The sequence below is a fragment of the Sus scrofa genome, chromosome 14, assembly GCF_054392235.1.
Source record: "Sus scrofa isolate SSC_HxYL_T2T_F1_AM1 chromosome 14, Sscrofa_HxYL_maternal_Yorkshire_Landrace_v2.0, whole genome shotgun sequence".
In the NCBI taxonomy this organism is placed as follows: Eukaryota; Metazoa; Chordata; class Mammalia; order Artiodactyla; family Suidae; genus Sus; species Sus scrofa.
The window spans coordinates 88841851-88858118 of NC_139396.1; the positions used below are offsets into that span (position 1 = coordinate 88841851).

The window sequence follows — 16268 nt, forward strand, 5'->3', positions numbered from 1 at the left end:
CCTCTTTACAACTGTTATTAAAATTAGTCTTATATTTTTAAAAATTTTTCAAAGTATTTTACATAAAGTATGTATAATTCAAGTTTCAAATGTTTATGGGATTGCCAAAAATATTCCCCATATGATAAAAGAAAACACAGTATAAATGACTTCTTTATGGTGAAAGAAATGAGGGGTAGGGCCGGAAATAGGACCCAGTCTCTTATTTCCACGTACTTGTTTATATATCTTATTTATATCTTGTTTATATATCTTCTTTCTATCTTATTTCCAAGCACTTGTTTCTTTTTATCAGACAACAAATATACAAGTTTCAAATATTAAAAAATCTGTTAAGTCATGTATGCAACTTATTTTGGGGGGAATATGTTTAAGGAAAATAGTAAAACAAACGAAAAAAACAACATACTTGAAACTTCTTCAAAACCATCCCAGAACTCCTTAACATTGGCATTTGAAACAATGCTGTCTTTGCAGTTCAGGAGATCAGCTTGGTGGTCTCCAAAATCAAGACTAATTGAGTCTGCCTTCCACAAGCTAATGTTCATTTTCTTATGCACGCCAGAAACCACTGCAGGCTTATAAATAAATAAATAAATAAAAGTTAAAAGGTATATGGACATTTGATTTTACATGCACATACAACTAAATGGATAAGATGTTGAGTTTAAAGACTAATAACAAATTGTTAGAATTAAAGAGATTTAGACGCTGACCTGGAAAGATGTTCACAATACATTTTCAAAGAGAAAAGGTGATGCGAGAATGCCACATAGATGGCAGAGTACATTGCCCTTTTTGAAAACAACAATTAAAATAGGCAGTATTTTTCAGGAAAGAAGCCTAAAAGGCTATACTACAAACTTCATTTCTAGGCAATATAAAATATTTTATTTATAGATAATTTTTTATAGACAGAACATAATCTACTTACACATTTGTATATATGCAATACAATTTTAAATAAAATACACAGTCCTTGAGCTTAAAAGATAATCTACATTCTGAGTTTATATCACTTAAAATACAGACATTCTTTTCTTCTACAAGGATCATAACAAAAATATTAAACAACCAAGCACAAAAACAATAAATTTCAAGGCTAATGACTGATTCCCTGGAAGTGAATCTCCTTTGAAATCACATGAATCCAAATTTCTTTAAGGCTCTCTAAGCCAAAACCCAGCAAATTTGAAGATTTGAAGCTTTTAAAAACTACACTGTTGATGTAAAAAACAAAACAAAACAAAAAAACAACCAACTAAACAAAAAACCTCTAAGGCAATCTGATGCACTATTCTCAGGTTTTTTTTAAATTTTCTTTATCATAAATGAAATAAAAGAGAACACAGAAAGTTGTGACTCAAGAGTGTCTTGTAAAAGATGTTATTTTCTCAGTGGGCTGATAATGTAACTATTAAAACAGGTTCAGCTATTAACTAACTAACTTTTGCTGACAATTCACATATTACTTCCCAGCCCCTATTATGCCTAAGACAGTAATAATCCTATCCAGCCCTGTGCCACTCCTTTTATGGTAACCAGCAGCTTGGGAAAAGCAAGATTTTTTTTTTTAATGACACACGCAAGTTAATCAACATATTAGAATGTTCTGAAACAGAATACTTAGGCTGCTATCATTTTTATTATCTTCCTGAAATACTGAAGGCTTCCCTAATTTGACTCCTTGACTCTGGTCTTACTGCCCTCTCATTCAACTTCCAATCTGCTTCACTGTCAGTTATTTTAAAATGTCAATCTGTAAAACACAGGGAATACAGCCAGTATTTTATAATGACTATAAATGGAGCATAACCTTTAAAAACTGTGCATCCCTATACTGCATACCTGTAACTTATATAACATTGTATGTCAACTACACTTCAATTTTAAAAAGTCAATCTGATTACTTTGAATCTTCAATTAAAACTGTCACGTATAGGATAAAAGTTCAAACTCTTTAATATGATACAAAGGCCTTTCATAATCATAACCCTAACCACCTCATTTTCCCATCATTATCTCACAACACTCATATATGTCAGGCAAACAAAGCTACTTAACAGTTCCCCCAAACACCTGATGCTTTTTACTTCCAACTTCTTGTCCATCTAGAAAAACTTCATTTAACCTGAGACATCAATTCAGACCAGCCTTTCACTCTAATGTTTCCACAGTAAAGTTCTTAAAATACTTACGACATTTCTGAAAGTATTTATTTATGTGACTGTTTAAGCCCACAAAAATCTTGTTGTCTAAACTGTGACCCAGCAATGTCATTAGGCTTCAGGAAGAGAGAGAACCAAAAAAAAAAAATACATGCTAAATATTGTGTATTTGCATTTCCTGGGTGTGTACTTTTTCTGGGTGAGGAACCAAGCTATTGTCAGATTTTGAAAAGGACTAGTGACCTAAATGTATGAAGAACCATTGAACTAAAATGGTCCTTACTCATTTTTATATAACTTACTCATTTTATATCCTTAATGGCCAGCACAAAGACTGGATTTTATTAGGTGCTCAATAACTATCTGTTGAATGAAAAAAATTAAGTAAAATGGCATTGATGTTTTCAGGTACACACACAAAAAAACTGAACATAATACTAAGTTATGCAAATTCTTAATTTATACATTAATGTAGTATGTACTACTACATACTGAAATGTATATCAAATATTATTATACTAAAATTTTGGTCAAACAGAAAAGCATTTTTTTTAGCATAATTAAATAATGGAGTCTGTTATTCAAGATTTGATGAACTTATAATGGTTAACATTAAAGGCAACACATCTACACTTTTCATCAGTTCAGGAAAAATGCTTGAGTATTAACATTTTAACAGTAGATATGAATCTATTAACTGGACTAAAATACAAATGTAAAAAAAGTAGTACCAATTTTACACACACACACACACACAGAGTCTTTAAAATCAACTAACAGATCTAAATTCTAACATCGAATAATCAGTGCTGTCAATTTATATAAACCTGTCCAAAAAATAATTCAAAAGCAATCATTCTGGTAACTTTTTTGGTGTTTTTGATATCTTCCAACACAAATGTGTCAAGTATTATCTTTACCCCCTCTTTCTATTCCTAAAGAGAGAACTATTTTCCTATTTAACCAGCTGTAATTCCACTAAGAGCATACCAAATCAGTTTAAAATACTCACTTGTCCATGTTTCCAACACTCTTTGAAAAGCTTCCAATTGTTAATATTTTTATAATCTTTAAGCCACAGAATATGCTTCTCACAGATCCAAGAATGTGGTATATCATTGTATAATTTATTGTTTTCATCCATGGTAGATTTTCTGCTTTCTTTAGGCTCTTCTTTAAGCTCTGTTTTTACATTTATCCTAGAGGCTTTATTTGGTGGAATTTTGTTTTCAACAACTGAAGCAATTATGTCATCAAGAATGTTTGGCATAGTTCTTCCACTTTTACCACTCTAACAGGGACAAAAATACATTATTTTGATGGGAAATGCTTACATTTTGAAACCTCTGCTTTGATTTTACTATTAACATAGCAAACGATCAACACAAAAATATACCTGGCTTCAAGAATCATGTCAATGGAGATGGATCTCTACTCTCTACACTGTTCCTGACAAAAGTAGAAGTTTGGTGGTATCCATGGGAGAAACTGCCAGGTCTGCAGAAACTAAGTGTGGCCTTCCTACCTTCTACATTGTATTAGGACTAGGGAAGAAAGGACAAATAGGTAGACTCTCCCATATAACTTTTTTTTTAAGATTTTTATTTTTTCTCCCATATACTTTTTTTTTTTTTTTGTCTTTTGTTGTTGTTGTTGCTATTTCTTGGGCCGTTCCCGCGGCATATGGAGGTTCCCAGGCTAGGGGTTGAATCGGAGCTGTAGCCACCGGCCTACGCTAGAGCCACAGCAACGCGGGATCCGAGCCGCATCTGCAACCTACACCACAGCTCACGGCAACGCCGGATCGTTAACCCATGGTCATGGTTCTTAGTCGGATTCGTTAACCACTGCGCCACGACAGGAACTCCTTTTTTGGTCTTTTTAGGGCTGCACTCGTGACACATGGAGGTTCCCAAGCTAGGGTCAATTTGGAGCTGTAGCCATAGCAATGTCAGATCCTTAACCCACTGAGGGAGGCCAGGGATCGAACCTGTATTCTCATGCATTACAATCAGTTTCCACTGAGCCACGATGGAAACTTCCCATAAACTTTTAAAAGCCACTAAAAATTTGTGCCAACCTATGCAATTATTGTTTTTATTTTTGTTCAGTGAATAAAGCAAAAAGTGATTTCTAAATATTTTAAGTAACAAAACATTCACATCCACATATTTGCTTTCCTGCACTAGATATATAGTTTTCAAGTTCTGAAGGAGTATTTTTGGGCTTTTCCAGAATCAAAATGTCCCCACACCCCAACCTTTTTTCACCTAGGAAAAGAAGAAAATCTCTAGATTTTCAGTTATGAGAGTTTTAATGCAAACAGAAACACACCAATAATATACCAGTAATTTGGTATATTTGATTTCATCTGCACCTATTTATTGTGTAATTCCTAGACAAGTCTACAAATCTAAATTTATGGCCCATATGAAATCTAAAAATCTGGCATTTCACTCACTGGGGTTCCCATCGAATAAACTGGTGCAAAGGCAATGCCAGCATCTGTTGATCCCACACGTAATTTGCCAGCTGTTGTGGTCAGCAAATCTCGCAATGTTGAGCCTTGCTCATTATTCTGAGACACAGGAGGTGATGTTCCGCTATTTGGAGAATCAGGGTTGTCTTGTTCTCCCTCTTCTTTAATTTCCTTTTCAAGGGCAAATTCTTTGTTTTCTGAAATAAAACATTATTATTTTTCTTATTTTTATTTTATTTTTTGTCTTTTTGCCGTTTCTTGGGCCGCACCCACGGCATATGGAGGTTCCCAGGCTAGGAGTCTAATCGGAGCTGTAGCTGCCGGCCTACGCCAGAGCCACAGCGACGTGGGATCTGAGCCACATCTGCGACCTACACCACAGCTCACGGCAATGCCAGATCCTTAACCCACTGAGCAAGGCCAGGGATCGAACCCGCAACCCCATGGTTCCTAGTCGGATTCGTTAACCACTGAGCCACAACGGGAACTCCCACTAAGATAAAACATTTTACAAAATTCAAATAAAATTATAAAAAACTTAGATAAAATTATATAAAATTTTAGCCTAATTATATAAAATTATATAATGTAATAATTATATATATAATGTTGCTAAAGCTCAGACAAAACTGGTACCCTCACTTTACAGTGAGAGGTGAAAACTGTAGCACAAGTGATTTGTTCACCTGAATACACACTACTCTAGTGGGTTAGATCTTTCAGGAGTCGAATAGCATGAATATGAAGAGGCCTTCCCCAACATCTCAGATACATAGGTGAGTTACCTATCACAAGTGAAAAATGCTAAGACAGGGAAAAAGTGTGAGTGAGTTACAAATCTATTGCCCTGGTGGCTTTGATATGCTCATCCACAGATGACTGTGTAACTAATATTGATACAATCACAAGAAAGCAACTTCCTAATAAGAGAAGTGTTTTACTGAACCTAAGCCACAATGCAAGAGAAAGACAACAGCACATTGTTGATTACATTCCTCTACTGCGTACTTACATAATAAATTAGAGTTACCTTTTTTTTCCTCTCTGGCCTTTTGCTCTGCAAGGTCTGCTAACCAGTGCAGGGGTGACTGGGGTTCTGGAGGAGTGAACTTGCTGTCTGTGCTTCCATCACTCCCTGGGCTGCTGCTGCCATTACTCTCAGGCTTCTGAGGGGTATTTTGCTGCTGAGACTCAGGCATGCACAGAGAAATTTTATTACTGTGATTAAGAACATTCTGTAAAACCTACAAAGGTAGAATAGTTGAATTTTTAAAATACTCTCTCTAAAATTATTCAGAGTTAAAAGTAGAGGTTACATTTAAACATAGGAATCGTGATTTACAAAACACAAGCCCTAATCTAGATTTCAAAAATCAAAGCTGATTAACAATGCATTATTTTTGAATAGAGATTTTTACTCACTTGAGACACACCATTCATAGTAGAAAAATTTCCAACTTGTTTGTTAGTACAATGACAATGGGATTTAATACCATATTTTTCTCTAAGAGTGTGCATCACATCCAGAAGATCTGTTAAAACTACAAAATATAATAGTGGTTAATAAAAAGGTTATTACTAGTTGCTTAAGATAATACAAATTTCTGGTTATTCTTGTGTCTTTTCGCTCTTCTTCCTTTTTGTTATTGGTGCCATGCCCATGGCACACAGAAGTTTCCAGGCTAGGGACTGAATCCACATCAGAACAGTGACAATACCGGATCCTTAACCAATAGGCCACCAAGGAACTCCAAACTTTTCTTCCACTTTTTTCCTTCATCCCTTTCATGTATTTCCGGTTTGATCATTCTACCAAAGTCATGTTCTCTATCTTCTCTTATCTCTATTGTTTAAAATCAGTATGTTCAGAAAGGGTAGAATCACCTGTAATAAGTACAGATATCTAATAACCTTTGTCATTACACTCTAGATTTCCCTTTCTAAAATTGCTATTTGGCTTTTTTCATCAGTGGGTCTGGGCTTATCTTGTTAGATTTATCACAGAGGATTCTAAGAACAGAGCAAGAACAATTCAAGATTACAAAAACCTTAATCTTCATTCTATTATACTCCTACATACTTCAAAATAATCTAGAACAATGAAGAGCTGTTACACTACTAAATCAATAGTGTATATTTATACTTACCAGAACCAGGTATAATTTGAGTTGGCATTAAATGTTTGTGATCATGAGGCTGTCCCTTCACACACTTCATCCAAGCATACAGTTCTTTATCTGTAAGATTATAACATAAATTCTTTTATATTAGTCATGGTTTTATAAAATTGATGGCTTGTACATAAGGAGTTGAACAACTATAAAATGTCAATGGTAGGCTTCAAATATTTGCTTCTTAAAAAAATAAGAGTTCCATCATTCTGAGAATTTTATAAATACAGGTTAGGAAGTTCCCGTAGTGGCTCAGTGGTTAACAGATCGGACTAGGAACCATGAGGTTGCGGGTTCGATCCCTGGCCTTGCTCAGTGCGTTAAGGATCTGGCATTGCCATGAGCTGTGGTGTAGGTTGCAGACGTGGCTCGGATCCTGCGTTGCTGTGGCTCTGGTGTAGGCCGGTGGCTACAGCTCTGATTAGACCCCTAGCCTGGGAACCTCCATATGCCAAGGGAGTGGCCCAAGAAATGGGAAAAAAAAAAAAAAAAAGACAAAAAAATAAAAATAAAAAAATAAATAAATACAGGTTACAAAACAGGTAAAATGTTATTAGTCTTTTCTAAAATGACCATTCTTTATTCTCATTTATGTATTAGTCATCTCAATCTTCCCCGAAGCTATTTTTTTTACTCTTAGCTATTTGTGCCAAATAGGGATTTTGCCTAACCTTAGCACATCTGACTCATGTAAAAGTTTGAGGATATTGCCAATTCATTTTTCTTTCATGCTTCAACTTGACAGTGTTTAATTGCTATTTCTGCAACAAGGATCAATATCCCTGGAGTGGTCAATGTATTAAGGCTTAGCATGAGGTATACCATACATACAGAGGAAAAAAGATTTTCATACTAAATAGAGTCAAAGACAACTATCATATATCACTTTTATGTGGAACCTAAAAAAAGGATATAAATGAACTAATTTACCAAATAGACTCACAGACATAGACAACAAACTTACGGTTACCAAACAGACACACACACACACATTCCCAAAAAAGGGAACTATAGGAGTGTATAGCACAGGGAACTATATTCAATATCTTACAAGATTTTGATTATAGATTTATAATGGAAAAGAATCTGAAAAAAATTCCCTATATATGTAAAACTGAATCACTTTGCTGTACACCTGAAATCAACTATACGGCAATTTTTAAAAAATGGTTTTAAAAAAAAAAAGTACCTGCTGGAAATGAGACTGGATCTACCAATGAGAATAAAAGTTGTAGATGCAGTTTTACTCTAGATCTTCTGGCTATTCTAATAAACCTATGGTTAACCCCTCATTTTAAAAATAAACTTCACAAAACTTCCTTAATGTAATATATTCATAATCAAGGAAGGTAGGGGAAAAAACCTAACTCTTCTAATTTTCCAAATGAGCAATCCTTAAGAAAACCAATATTATGAAAAATACCAATTTCTATAAAGACATAAACTAACCTCTAGAACTCTTCCTTTCCTTTGCCTTGTAACAATCTAAGCAGACCACAAATCCACATTTTTGGCACACCCAATGAATGTTAAACAATGTTGCTTCGCAGGCATCACACATCTCCCGTACTCCTCTCACTGCTCTTTTCCAGGCAATTTTGGCTGAAAGAGAAATAAAAACTTTAAGGCAAACAAGCTCTTTTCTTCACAATTTTCACTAAAATGCACAAAAACAACATTTAAAGGCAAAGAACTGAAGGATTTATTAACGATCAACAGTAGATTTCTTGGTGATATTAGTAATTTTTAAAAGGCATGTAATGGAGAATTTCTCAATCTTGGCATTTTTGACATTTGGACTGAATAATTCTCTTTTGTGGGGGACTGTCCTGTAAAGCGTAGGATTTTTAGTGGCATCTGTGGCTTTGGCTTTGACCCCTGGGGGACAAACCACTGATTTAAAGCGACAGGAAGGAAAAGAAGCCGATAGTCAGAATACCTAATATGCAAGATGCTTTACTTAGTAAATAAAACATAAGTGCTTTATAAATAAATCTATGAGGTAGTTATCTATTCCCATTTCACATTCATACAGTTAAACAGGGAGTAAAGTTGACATTAAAATACAAACCTAAATCGAAAGACTGATGAAGCACAACAGGTTAAAACTTAAATAATTGGAATGGATTATGTCTCCATATGGCAAATGCTGAAATTTCGCAATTTCACATCCAAAGTATCTTTATCATGCTAAATCACATCATAATGGCAGAAATACCAATATGCTACTGTAATTTTACAAATTGCTAATCCATTCAAATCAACCTTAAGTGAAAAACATGTTACCTTAACTACATACAGGTAAAGTCATTGTCAAAATTAAAAGACTAGGTAAGATTAAGACTTCTCCCTCAGGAAAAAACGTAGTCCAAAAGAGAAATTCTTCTTTTCCCCCCAATTTTTTAGGATCACACCCTTATCATATGGACCTTCCAGGCTAGGGGTCTAATTGGAACTGCAGCTGTCATCCTATGCCATAGCCAAAGCAATGCAGGATCTGCGCCGCATCTGTGCTAGATACTTAACCGACTAAGCAAGACCAGGGATCCAACCTGTATCCTTTGGATACTAGTCGGTTTAGTTACCACTGAGCCACAACAGGAACTCCAAAAAGAAATTCTTGAAATGAACATGTATAGTTGCATGTTCTAAGTATTTAACTTCCTTACCATCTTTTTTCACCCAGGATAAAGCTGTTTTTTCAGATGTTACTAATTGACAGAACTTATCACCTATTATATCCAAGATATATTTTGAAGTTTCTAGGTCTAGTTCATCATCTTCATAATTTTCATGTGTCCATAAACTCATAGCTTCATCATCATATTGATCAGGAGAAGAGAAGCCATCTATTCTAACCACTCCATTTTTACTAAATGATAATCTGAAACATTAAAACATAAAGTATTAGATACAAAGACAAAAGTCCAGGTTTTTTAAGTTCAAAATCTGTAATTATATTTTATGTTACATTATAGATATATAAATTACATTTGTAACTTAAAAACATGAAAATATGGTAGTCCTTTATATATACAAAGTTTATTAATAAAATTTAACCAACTTTTTTCGTCTTTTGTCTTTTTTAAGGCTGCACCCGTGGCACTTGGAGATTCCCAGTCTAGTGGTCTAATGAGAGCTGTAGCCGTGGGCCTACACCACAGCCACAGCAACATGGGATCTGAGCCTCGCCTGCGACCTACACCAAAGCTCATGGCAACGCTGGACCCTTAACCTGCTGAGTGAGGCCAGGGATCCAACCCACAACCTCATGGTTCCTAGTTGGACTCGTTTACACTGCACCACGATGGGAACTCCAGAGTTAACCAACTTTTGACTTTCACAGTGCTACGCAAATGGCAATGACAAGCAGTACCAATTTTAGGTTACTTCAACAAATGAGATTTTCCCTATCACTTATACTTAACTACTTAACTCCAATTAAATGAAGACAGTCCAAGTGTTTCATAAAAAGTATTAAAATGTTGGCCAAATGCTGCTTTGAGCAGTGCAGTTATTGTATACATAATCTAAATCAGCAACCTCCAAATTAAAAATCACCTTAAGATTCATTAGGAGGATGAGACAAGTTACAGCTATAGTCCTACTACAAATAATAATGACCGACTTGAGAATCTGAAACATTAACTAGTCTCTACTGGCTGGGTTACCCAGCTATTCTTTAGTTGAACCCTTACAATTCTGTAAGTTTTTAGTATTAAAGTATTATTCAGTAATATTAATATTATAGTAATTACAGGTTAATAACTAAAAGTTTTTTTTCATATTTACTACAAAATCTGAAATGTGATGTGGTACTAATAAACCCTTCTTGTCATTTTATAACATTTTTATAGCTAATTATGTTTAACAAAAGTATGGGTATCTCCAATGTAATACACTGACTTTAGTTTAATGCCTAGATTGTTTACCTAGATTTACAGACTATTTGTTATTGCAGCTAATGAACATTGTTTAGCCCAAAGTATAAGAATTAAGAAAAATATCAAAATGCTATTTCCTATCATTTTCTAAAAAGAATACTAACGTTTTTTCATTAAGGAAGAGTAATAAATCTCTCAGAAGAGAAAGGTCACATGAACACAAGCAGCGATGTGAATACGAATTTAGGCCAATTGTTAGCTGTTAAATACGACACACAAAAACTTAATGTTCTTTTATAATGATTCAGAGATGGAGGCTCAAAGCCTCATTTTCACTTCCAAAAGACCACCAGAATGATAGTATAGTTTCTAATACTATATAAACATATTTTCCCCCAATTATATATTTTCAACTTACCGTCTAAAGTAGTAAAATCTACAAAATACTGGTGAGTGACTTGGTTCTTCTCCCTTTTTACTCCGAATGAGTCTACATTCTAGGCATTTTTGCAAATTAGGCCCTATTTCACAGCAGGAGTCATCCTGTAAAAAGGATTCCCCAGTTTGCTTCAGCTTCTTGACTTTACGCCAATCTTTTAATACTGAACGAGGGATGCCAGCTGTAAAACCAGTAGTAAAGTATTAGCAATATTACACCTTTTTAGAAAAGTAAACTCCTTGAGATAAAATTCAAGTCAATTAAAGATCACTTAGATTGAAGCCCCCCCCCCAATTCAAGTCAATTATACAACTGTGACCATATATTAATATTACAGAAAAGAGATTATGGTTATTACTCATGAATAACTAAAAAGTCCACAGCAGCATTTCTATTTACTATTCCACTGACCAAATAAACTCTTAATGTCAGCATAATAGAAATGCAAAGCCAAGTAAATCTTCCAGCTGAATAAAATCTTTGCATACTCAATATTCATATTTATATAATAGCAAATATGAGAATCATTTTCTATATAAATCTATAGCTAAAAATAGAGCCCTTCTACACAGAAATTCAGTACTTGTAGGAGGAAGCTCTTTCAAGATCCATGGGAAGAACCCAAAGAGTAAAAGTCAATACCTTCAGAAACTACAGGCTAGTTTCAACATACTGTTTTGAAATACTTAATTTGATTCTCCAACGTAGTGTGGATCAAGACATCTTGGTTTTATCACACCATATTTCTCCAAATCTCTCTTTGTTGTTGTTGTTGTCTTTTTAGGGCCACACCCATGGCATATGGAGGTTCCCAGGCTAAGGGTCCAATAGGAGCTGTAGCTGCCAGCCTATACCACAGCCACAGTAATGTGGGATCCAACCACAGTCACAGCAATGCGGCACCCAAGCTGCATCTGCAATCCACACCACAGCTCACGGCAACGCCGGATCCTTAACCCACTGAACAAGGGCAGGGATCGAACCCGCATCCTCATGGATACTAGTCAGGCTCATTAACAGGAACTCCCTAATACCTGTCTCTCTTATTATCATTATTATGCCCTCCATTTGATATCAATATACTGACAGAAGCAATACCTTTTAGAAAATAAAAGGATTTGAAGAAAATAAAGGAACCTGGGTATCTTTATTGATGGTAGAAAGAAAAAAGTCATCAGAATAGTCTAAAGAAAAATGTAACTCAAATGCATTATACAGGAGTTCCTTGTGGCATAGCAGGTTAAGTATCCAGGGCTGTCACTGCAGCGGCTTAGGCTGCTGCTGGGTGTGGGTTCAATACCTGGGCCAGGAACTTCTATGTGCTGTGAGTGCGACCACAATACAATTTTATATTTACAGGAAAAAACTAACTTATTTACTATACTCTGCATCATTGTTACATCACATTTATTAACTTGAACTTAATTGTAGTAACACTGGCTCAAGTCATTTAAGAAGCAGGAAAAACAAAACATTACATATAAATTAAATGTAGCACATTAAATTTTTTTTTTTGGTCTTTTTTTTTTTTTTTTTGCTATTTCTTGGGCCGCTCCCACAGCATATGGAGGTTCCCAGGCTAGGGGTCTAATCAGAGCTGTAGCCACCAGCCTATGCCAGAGCCACATCTGCAACCTACACCACAGCTCACAGCAACGCCATATCCTTAACCCACTGAGCAAGGCCAGGGATCGAACCCGCAACCTCATGGTTCCTAGTCGGATTCGTTAACCACTGCACCACGACAGGAACTCCCGAGTATATTAAATTTTTAAAAAATGTATTCATTTAAAAGCAACATAAGTTGGGATGAGTACTTATTGACTCTTCTAAGGCAACTTATCCCACCCATGTTAATATAGCTATATGCCAGGCTTGCAATTTAAAGTCTGTTACTTCCGTCTTGTTGAAAGAATAAATTTTATTTAATACCCTTGTGCCTACTAATCATTTCCATTTTGTGGATCAGAGGCAATACAACAATGTTCTCCTGAGATTATATACTTCTTGTAAAAACATGGAGCAGAACTCTTGTCCTGCTATCTTATCTCACTATCACTTACCTGCTGATAGTGTACCTACGTACAATTACAGCAAGATCACATACTTCTTAAAAGGAATATTGTGTTTAAATTCCAGGGTGGCCCATTTGACATGTGCTCTAGTTATAAGGCACATTTATGACTGCTGCCTGAATCTTTACAACTACATGTTCTCTCCTCTTCTGTCTCTAACTTAGGGCAATGAGCCATTTGGCTGATTTCACTAGAGAATATATATGTGCGCACACATACCACTTGGAGAACAAAAACATTTCCAGAAGACTTATTATTTCCTTCATTGAGTAGAAGACAGAGTTCTCCTAAGGACTGCATAAAAAATTCAGAGCTTTTAGAAGTTCGAATGAACAAAAGAATAGTGTATTGCTGATAAAATTTTGTTACACTATTTCTAATCATTTATTTACTTTATTTATTACATGTAGAATAAACTAAATGAAATCTTTCTATTTTGACTAGAAAACAACTATTAACCAGTACGTTTTTACATTCCAGACAATGGAACAGTTCAGAGTATGGATAACCATACCACTGTGAACAATTTAAATAGTATTATAACAAAGAACCAGACATTTCAAAGCAACTCTAAATTATGTGATACAAAAGAGACACTGAGACCTTTTTAAAAATGAATTACAAAGATGTGAAGGCTAAGGTCATATGGATTGTTTTTGATATTATATTTTTGTTTCTAGACTAGGCCACACATGACTATAGCTAACTCTGTTAATGAATTTTACTGTAATGGTATTTGTAAAATAAATAAAATTTCATCTTTCAATTACATATAATTTTTGGTGACATGTAGAAACTAAAAGCTTGAGACTGAGACACTTAATCAACAAAAAATATCTAACTCAATGGATATTTCTACTTCCTTTATATCCTAAGAACCTTTTCAACCCTAGTTCTCTATTTATCAGTGAATCCTCAAAATTGCTAGCTGCTCTAGCAACACAAAACTAGGGAGGAAGAAAATAAGAGACAAAGAGAAAGGCCTGTATTTGGCCTTTCAACTCTTAAAAATATTTTTTGAGATATAGAAATGAACTGATAATAGTTAAAGCACCGTTTTTGTGTATCATAGGACTTCGATTTAAATTTGATGGGCAATTTCAGTATATAAAATACAATCATGCAAAAAGTCACAGGAAAGCAGCCAACTTTTAACTACCTTTAAGAAAAGGTAGCAGATATGAAGACATTCCAAAACAGCAGATAAATTCTATTATGCCTGGCTTTAGAATAAACTAAAAAAACTCACATTACTATATGTGCATATAATTACACATGTCTAATAGTCTATGCAATCACTACATATTCTCTAAGGGCAGACCTAATTCTTTTAGACTATGACTGTTAACAATGCCAATGAACATTAAGAGGACAGAGATCATATTTAATCCATGAAGGAGATATATAATCCATGCAGGTTTAGAATTTATGAACTCTGAATTTAGAGAACTTTTCTAGATAGCCCAGAACAAATGCAAATCAACTCTGCCCATAGTTCACAGATGGCATTTAACAGTCACTTAATATAATTTTGAACTTGAAAATAAATGGGATTTAAAATAGCCTGTCTGATGCTAAATGTTGGTTACTAGGTAGGGAAGATTTAACTAAACATTACAACTTGGGGGGAAAGAGTACTGAATCTAAAACTTACTTGGAACATGTACGTCAGTCTCAAAGAAAAATGGACTTCATTAAGAGTTAATTTAAAAATTTAACTTCACAGAGTTTTTTAAGTGTTAAAAGCTTGATGATTTCTATCTCTGAAGTTTAACTTTAGTATTTGAATATTCAAGACCAAAAAGAAGCATTTTTTTAAAACATAAGGAAAAAGATTATTGATCACACTAAGCCTCTAAATTCAGTGGGGAAGTAAGCAGAACACACGGGAAAGAAAAAGCAACATGGTATACACTCCAATACTCAAATGGCAGCATCCTGAATCCTTCGTTGTCAATCTCCCTCTCTTTCTTCTGACTATATTTGGATTTCAGTCTGTCAGCCTCTCTGTCTCTAGCAGAGCTTGTTTTCCTTCGTTCTTTCACTTTCTGACTGTCCTTTTCTATGATTCCATTCTCCTGTTTTTCTCTCCTTCGCTTTGCCTCTGGTTTCCATACAGGCATGTGGGAAAAACCTCATTCAATGAAAAGGCCCAAATAAGAGCCTTTAAAGCATCCAAATACTTGTGAAAGTACTTCTTGAATGTCCACATTGCCAAAGACATTTCATATACTGTATGTGGATGAATACCCGGATATAGTGAAACTATGAATTGCTTTCTGCATTGTGCAACATACCTAAAAAGAAATAAGCAAACTGAGAAAAACTACTTCTGGAGTAAAAACATACAGAAATACTTCATGGTGCACATTACTATTACTGGCAAGTATCACTATTCTGTCCTGATGTAGCCACAAACGAAATATAAATATTCATCAGTTTTGAAACTTTTACTTATTGTGGAAATTCTTGAATATAGAAATGAACACACAAAACCACAAATCCCCCACTTTTATTTAACCTTTATCCATTGTTAAAGACTGCTTTAACAATGAGTAGTGGTATTAATTAAATAGAAGGTAACTAAGTTTTCAGTTTTTGTCTCCAGGTGAGAGAAGGATGAACATCCCACTACTTAGAAGAACTTCTCTTTTAAAAGTGTAACTTGAAGGAAGTTTTTGTAAACAGAATTTTTTTTTCAACTCTCCCTTGTTATAGGTAAATACCTAACACAGGCACACCTAGGACACAGTGAGGATTTGGTTTCAGACCACCACAATAAAGTGAAGTCACACAAATTTTCCGGTTTCCCAGTAGCACATAAGTTATATTTATACTACACTGCAATCCATTGTGTGCAACAGTATTATTTTTTTAAATGTACCTATCTTAAAATACTGTATTGTAAAAAAATGCTATCCATCATCTGAGCCTTTAGTGAGTTATAATCTTTTTCCAATAGTAACACCAAAGATCACTGATTACAGATCACCATAACAAATATAATAACAATGGAAAAACCTGTATTACCAAAATACAACAGAGACACAAA

The 16268-nt window shown here is 34.7% G+C and overlaps 2 protein-coding genes and 1 long non-coding RNA gene across 39 annotated transcripts in view; 2 read left to right on the forward strand and 1 right to left on the reverse strand.

Moving 5' to 3' along the window:
- The window catches only part of ZNF365 (zinc finger protein 365), an 831894-nt gene that overhangs the window by 800038 nt on the left and 15588 nt on the right, over positions 1-16268 (forward strand). The window lies entirely within an intron of this gene.
- Positions 1-16268, forward strand: part of LOC102165048 (uncharacterized) — a 1242341-nt gene that overhangs the window by 137395 nt on the left and 1088678 nt on the right. The gene's annotated exons all lie outside the window — the stretch shown is intronic.
- Positions 1-16268, reverse strand: part of JMJD1C (jumonji domain containing 1C) — a 325118-nt gene that overhangs the window by 18497 nt on the left and 290353 nt on the right. For 18 of the 37 annotated variants that reach the window (XM_021073664.2, XM_021073654.2, XM_021073662.2 and 15 more), the window contains 9 exons: positions 11121-11322; positions 9488-9702; positions 8268-8420; positions 6795-6884; positions 6070-6188; positions 5678-5891; positions 4630-4844; positions 3181-3459; positions 410-578 (listed from right to left, as the gene is read on the reverse strand). In XM_021073664.2, coding sequence (XP_020929323.2) covers positions 410-578; positions 3181-3459; positions 4630-4844; positions 5678-5891; positions 6070-6188; positions 6795-6884; positions 8268-8420; positions 9488-9702; positions 11121-11322 — 1656 coding nt within the window. The remainder of the gene's footprint in view (positions 1-409; positions 579-3180; positions 3460-4629; positions 4845-5677; positions 5892-6069; positions 6189-6794; positions 6885-8267; positions 8421-9487; positions 9703-11120; positions 11323-16268) is intronic. The other 19 variants (XM_021073670.2, XM_021073659.2, XM_021073667.2 and 16 more) reach the window with 2 other exon arrangements.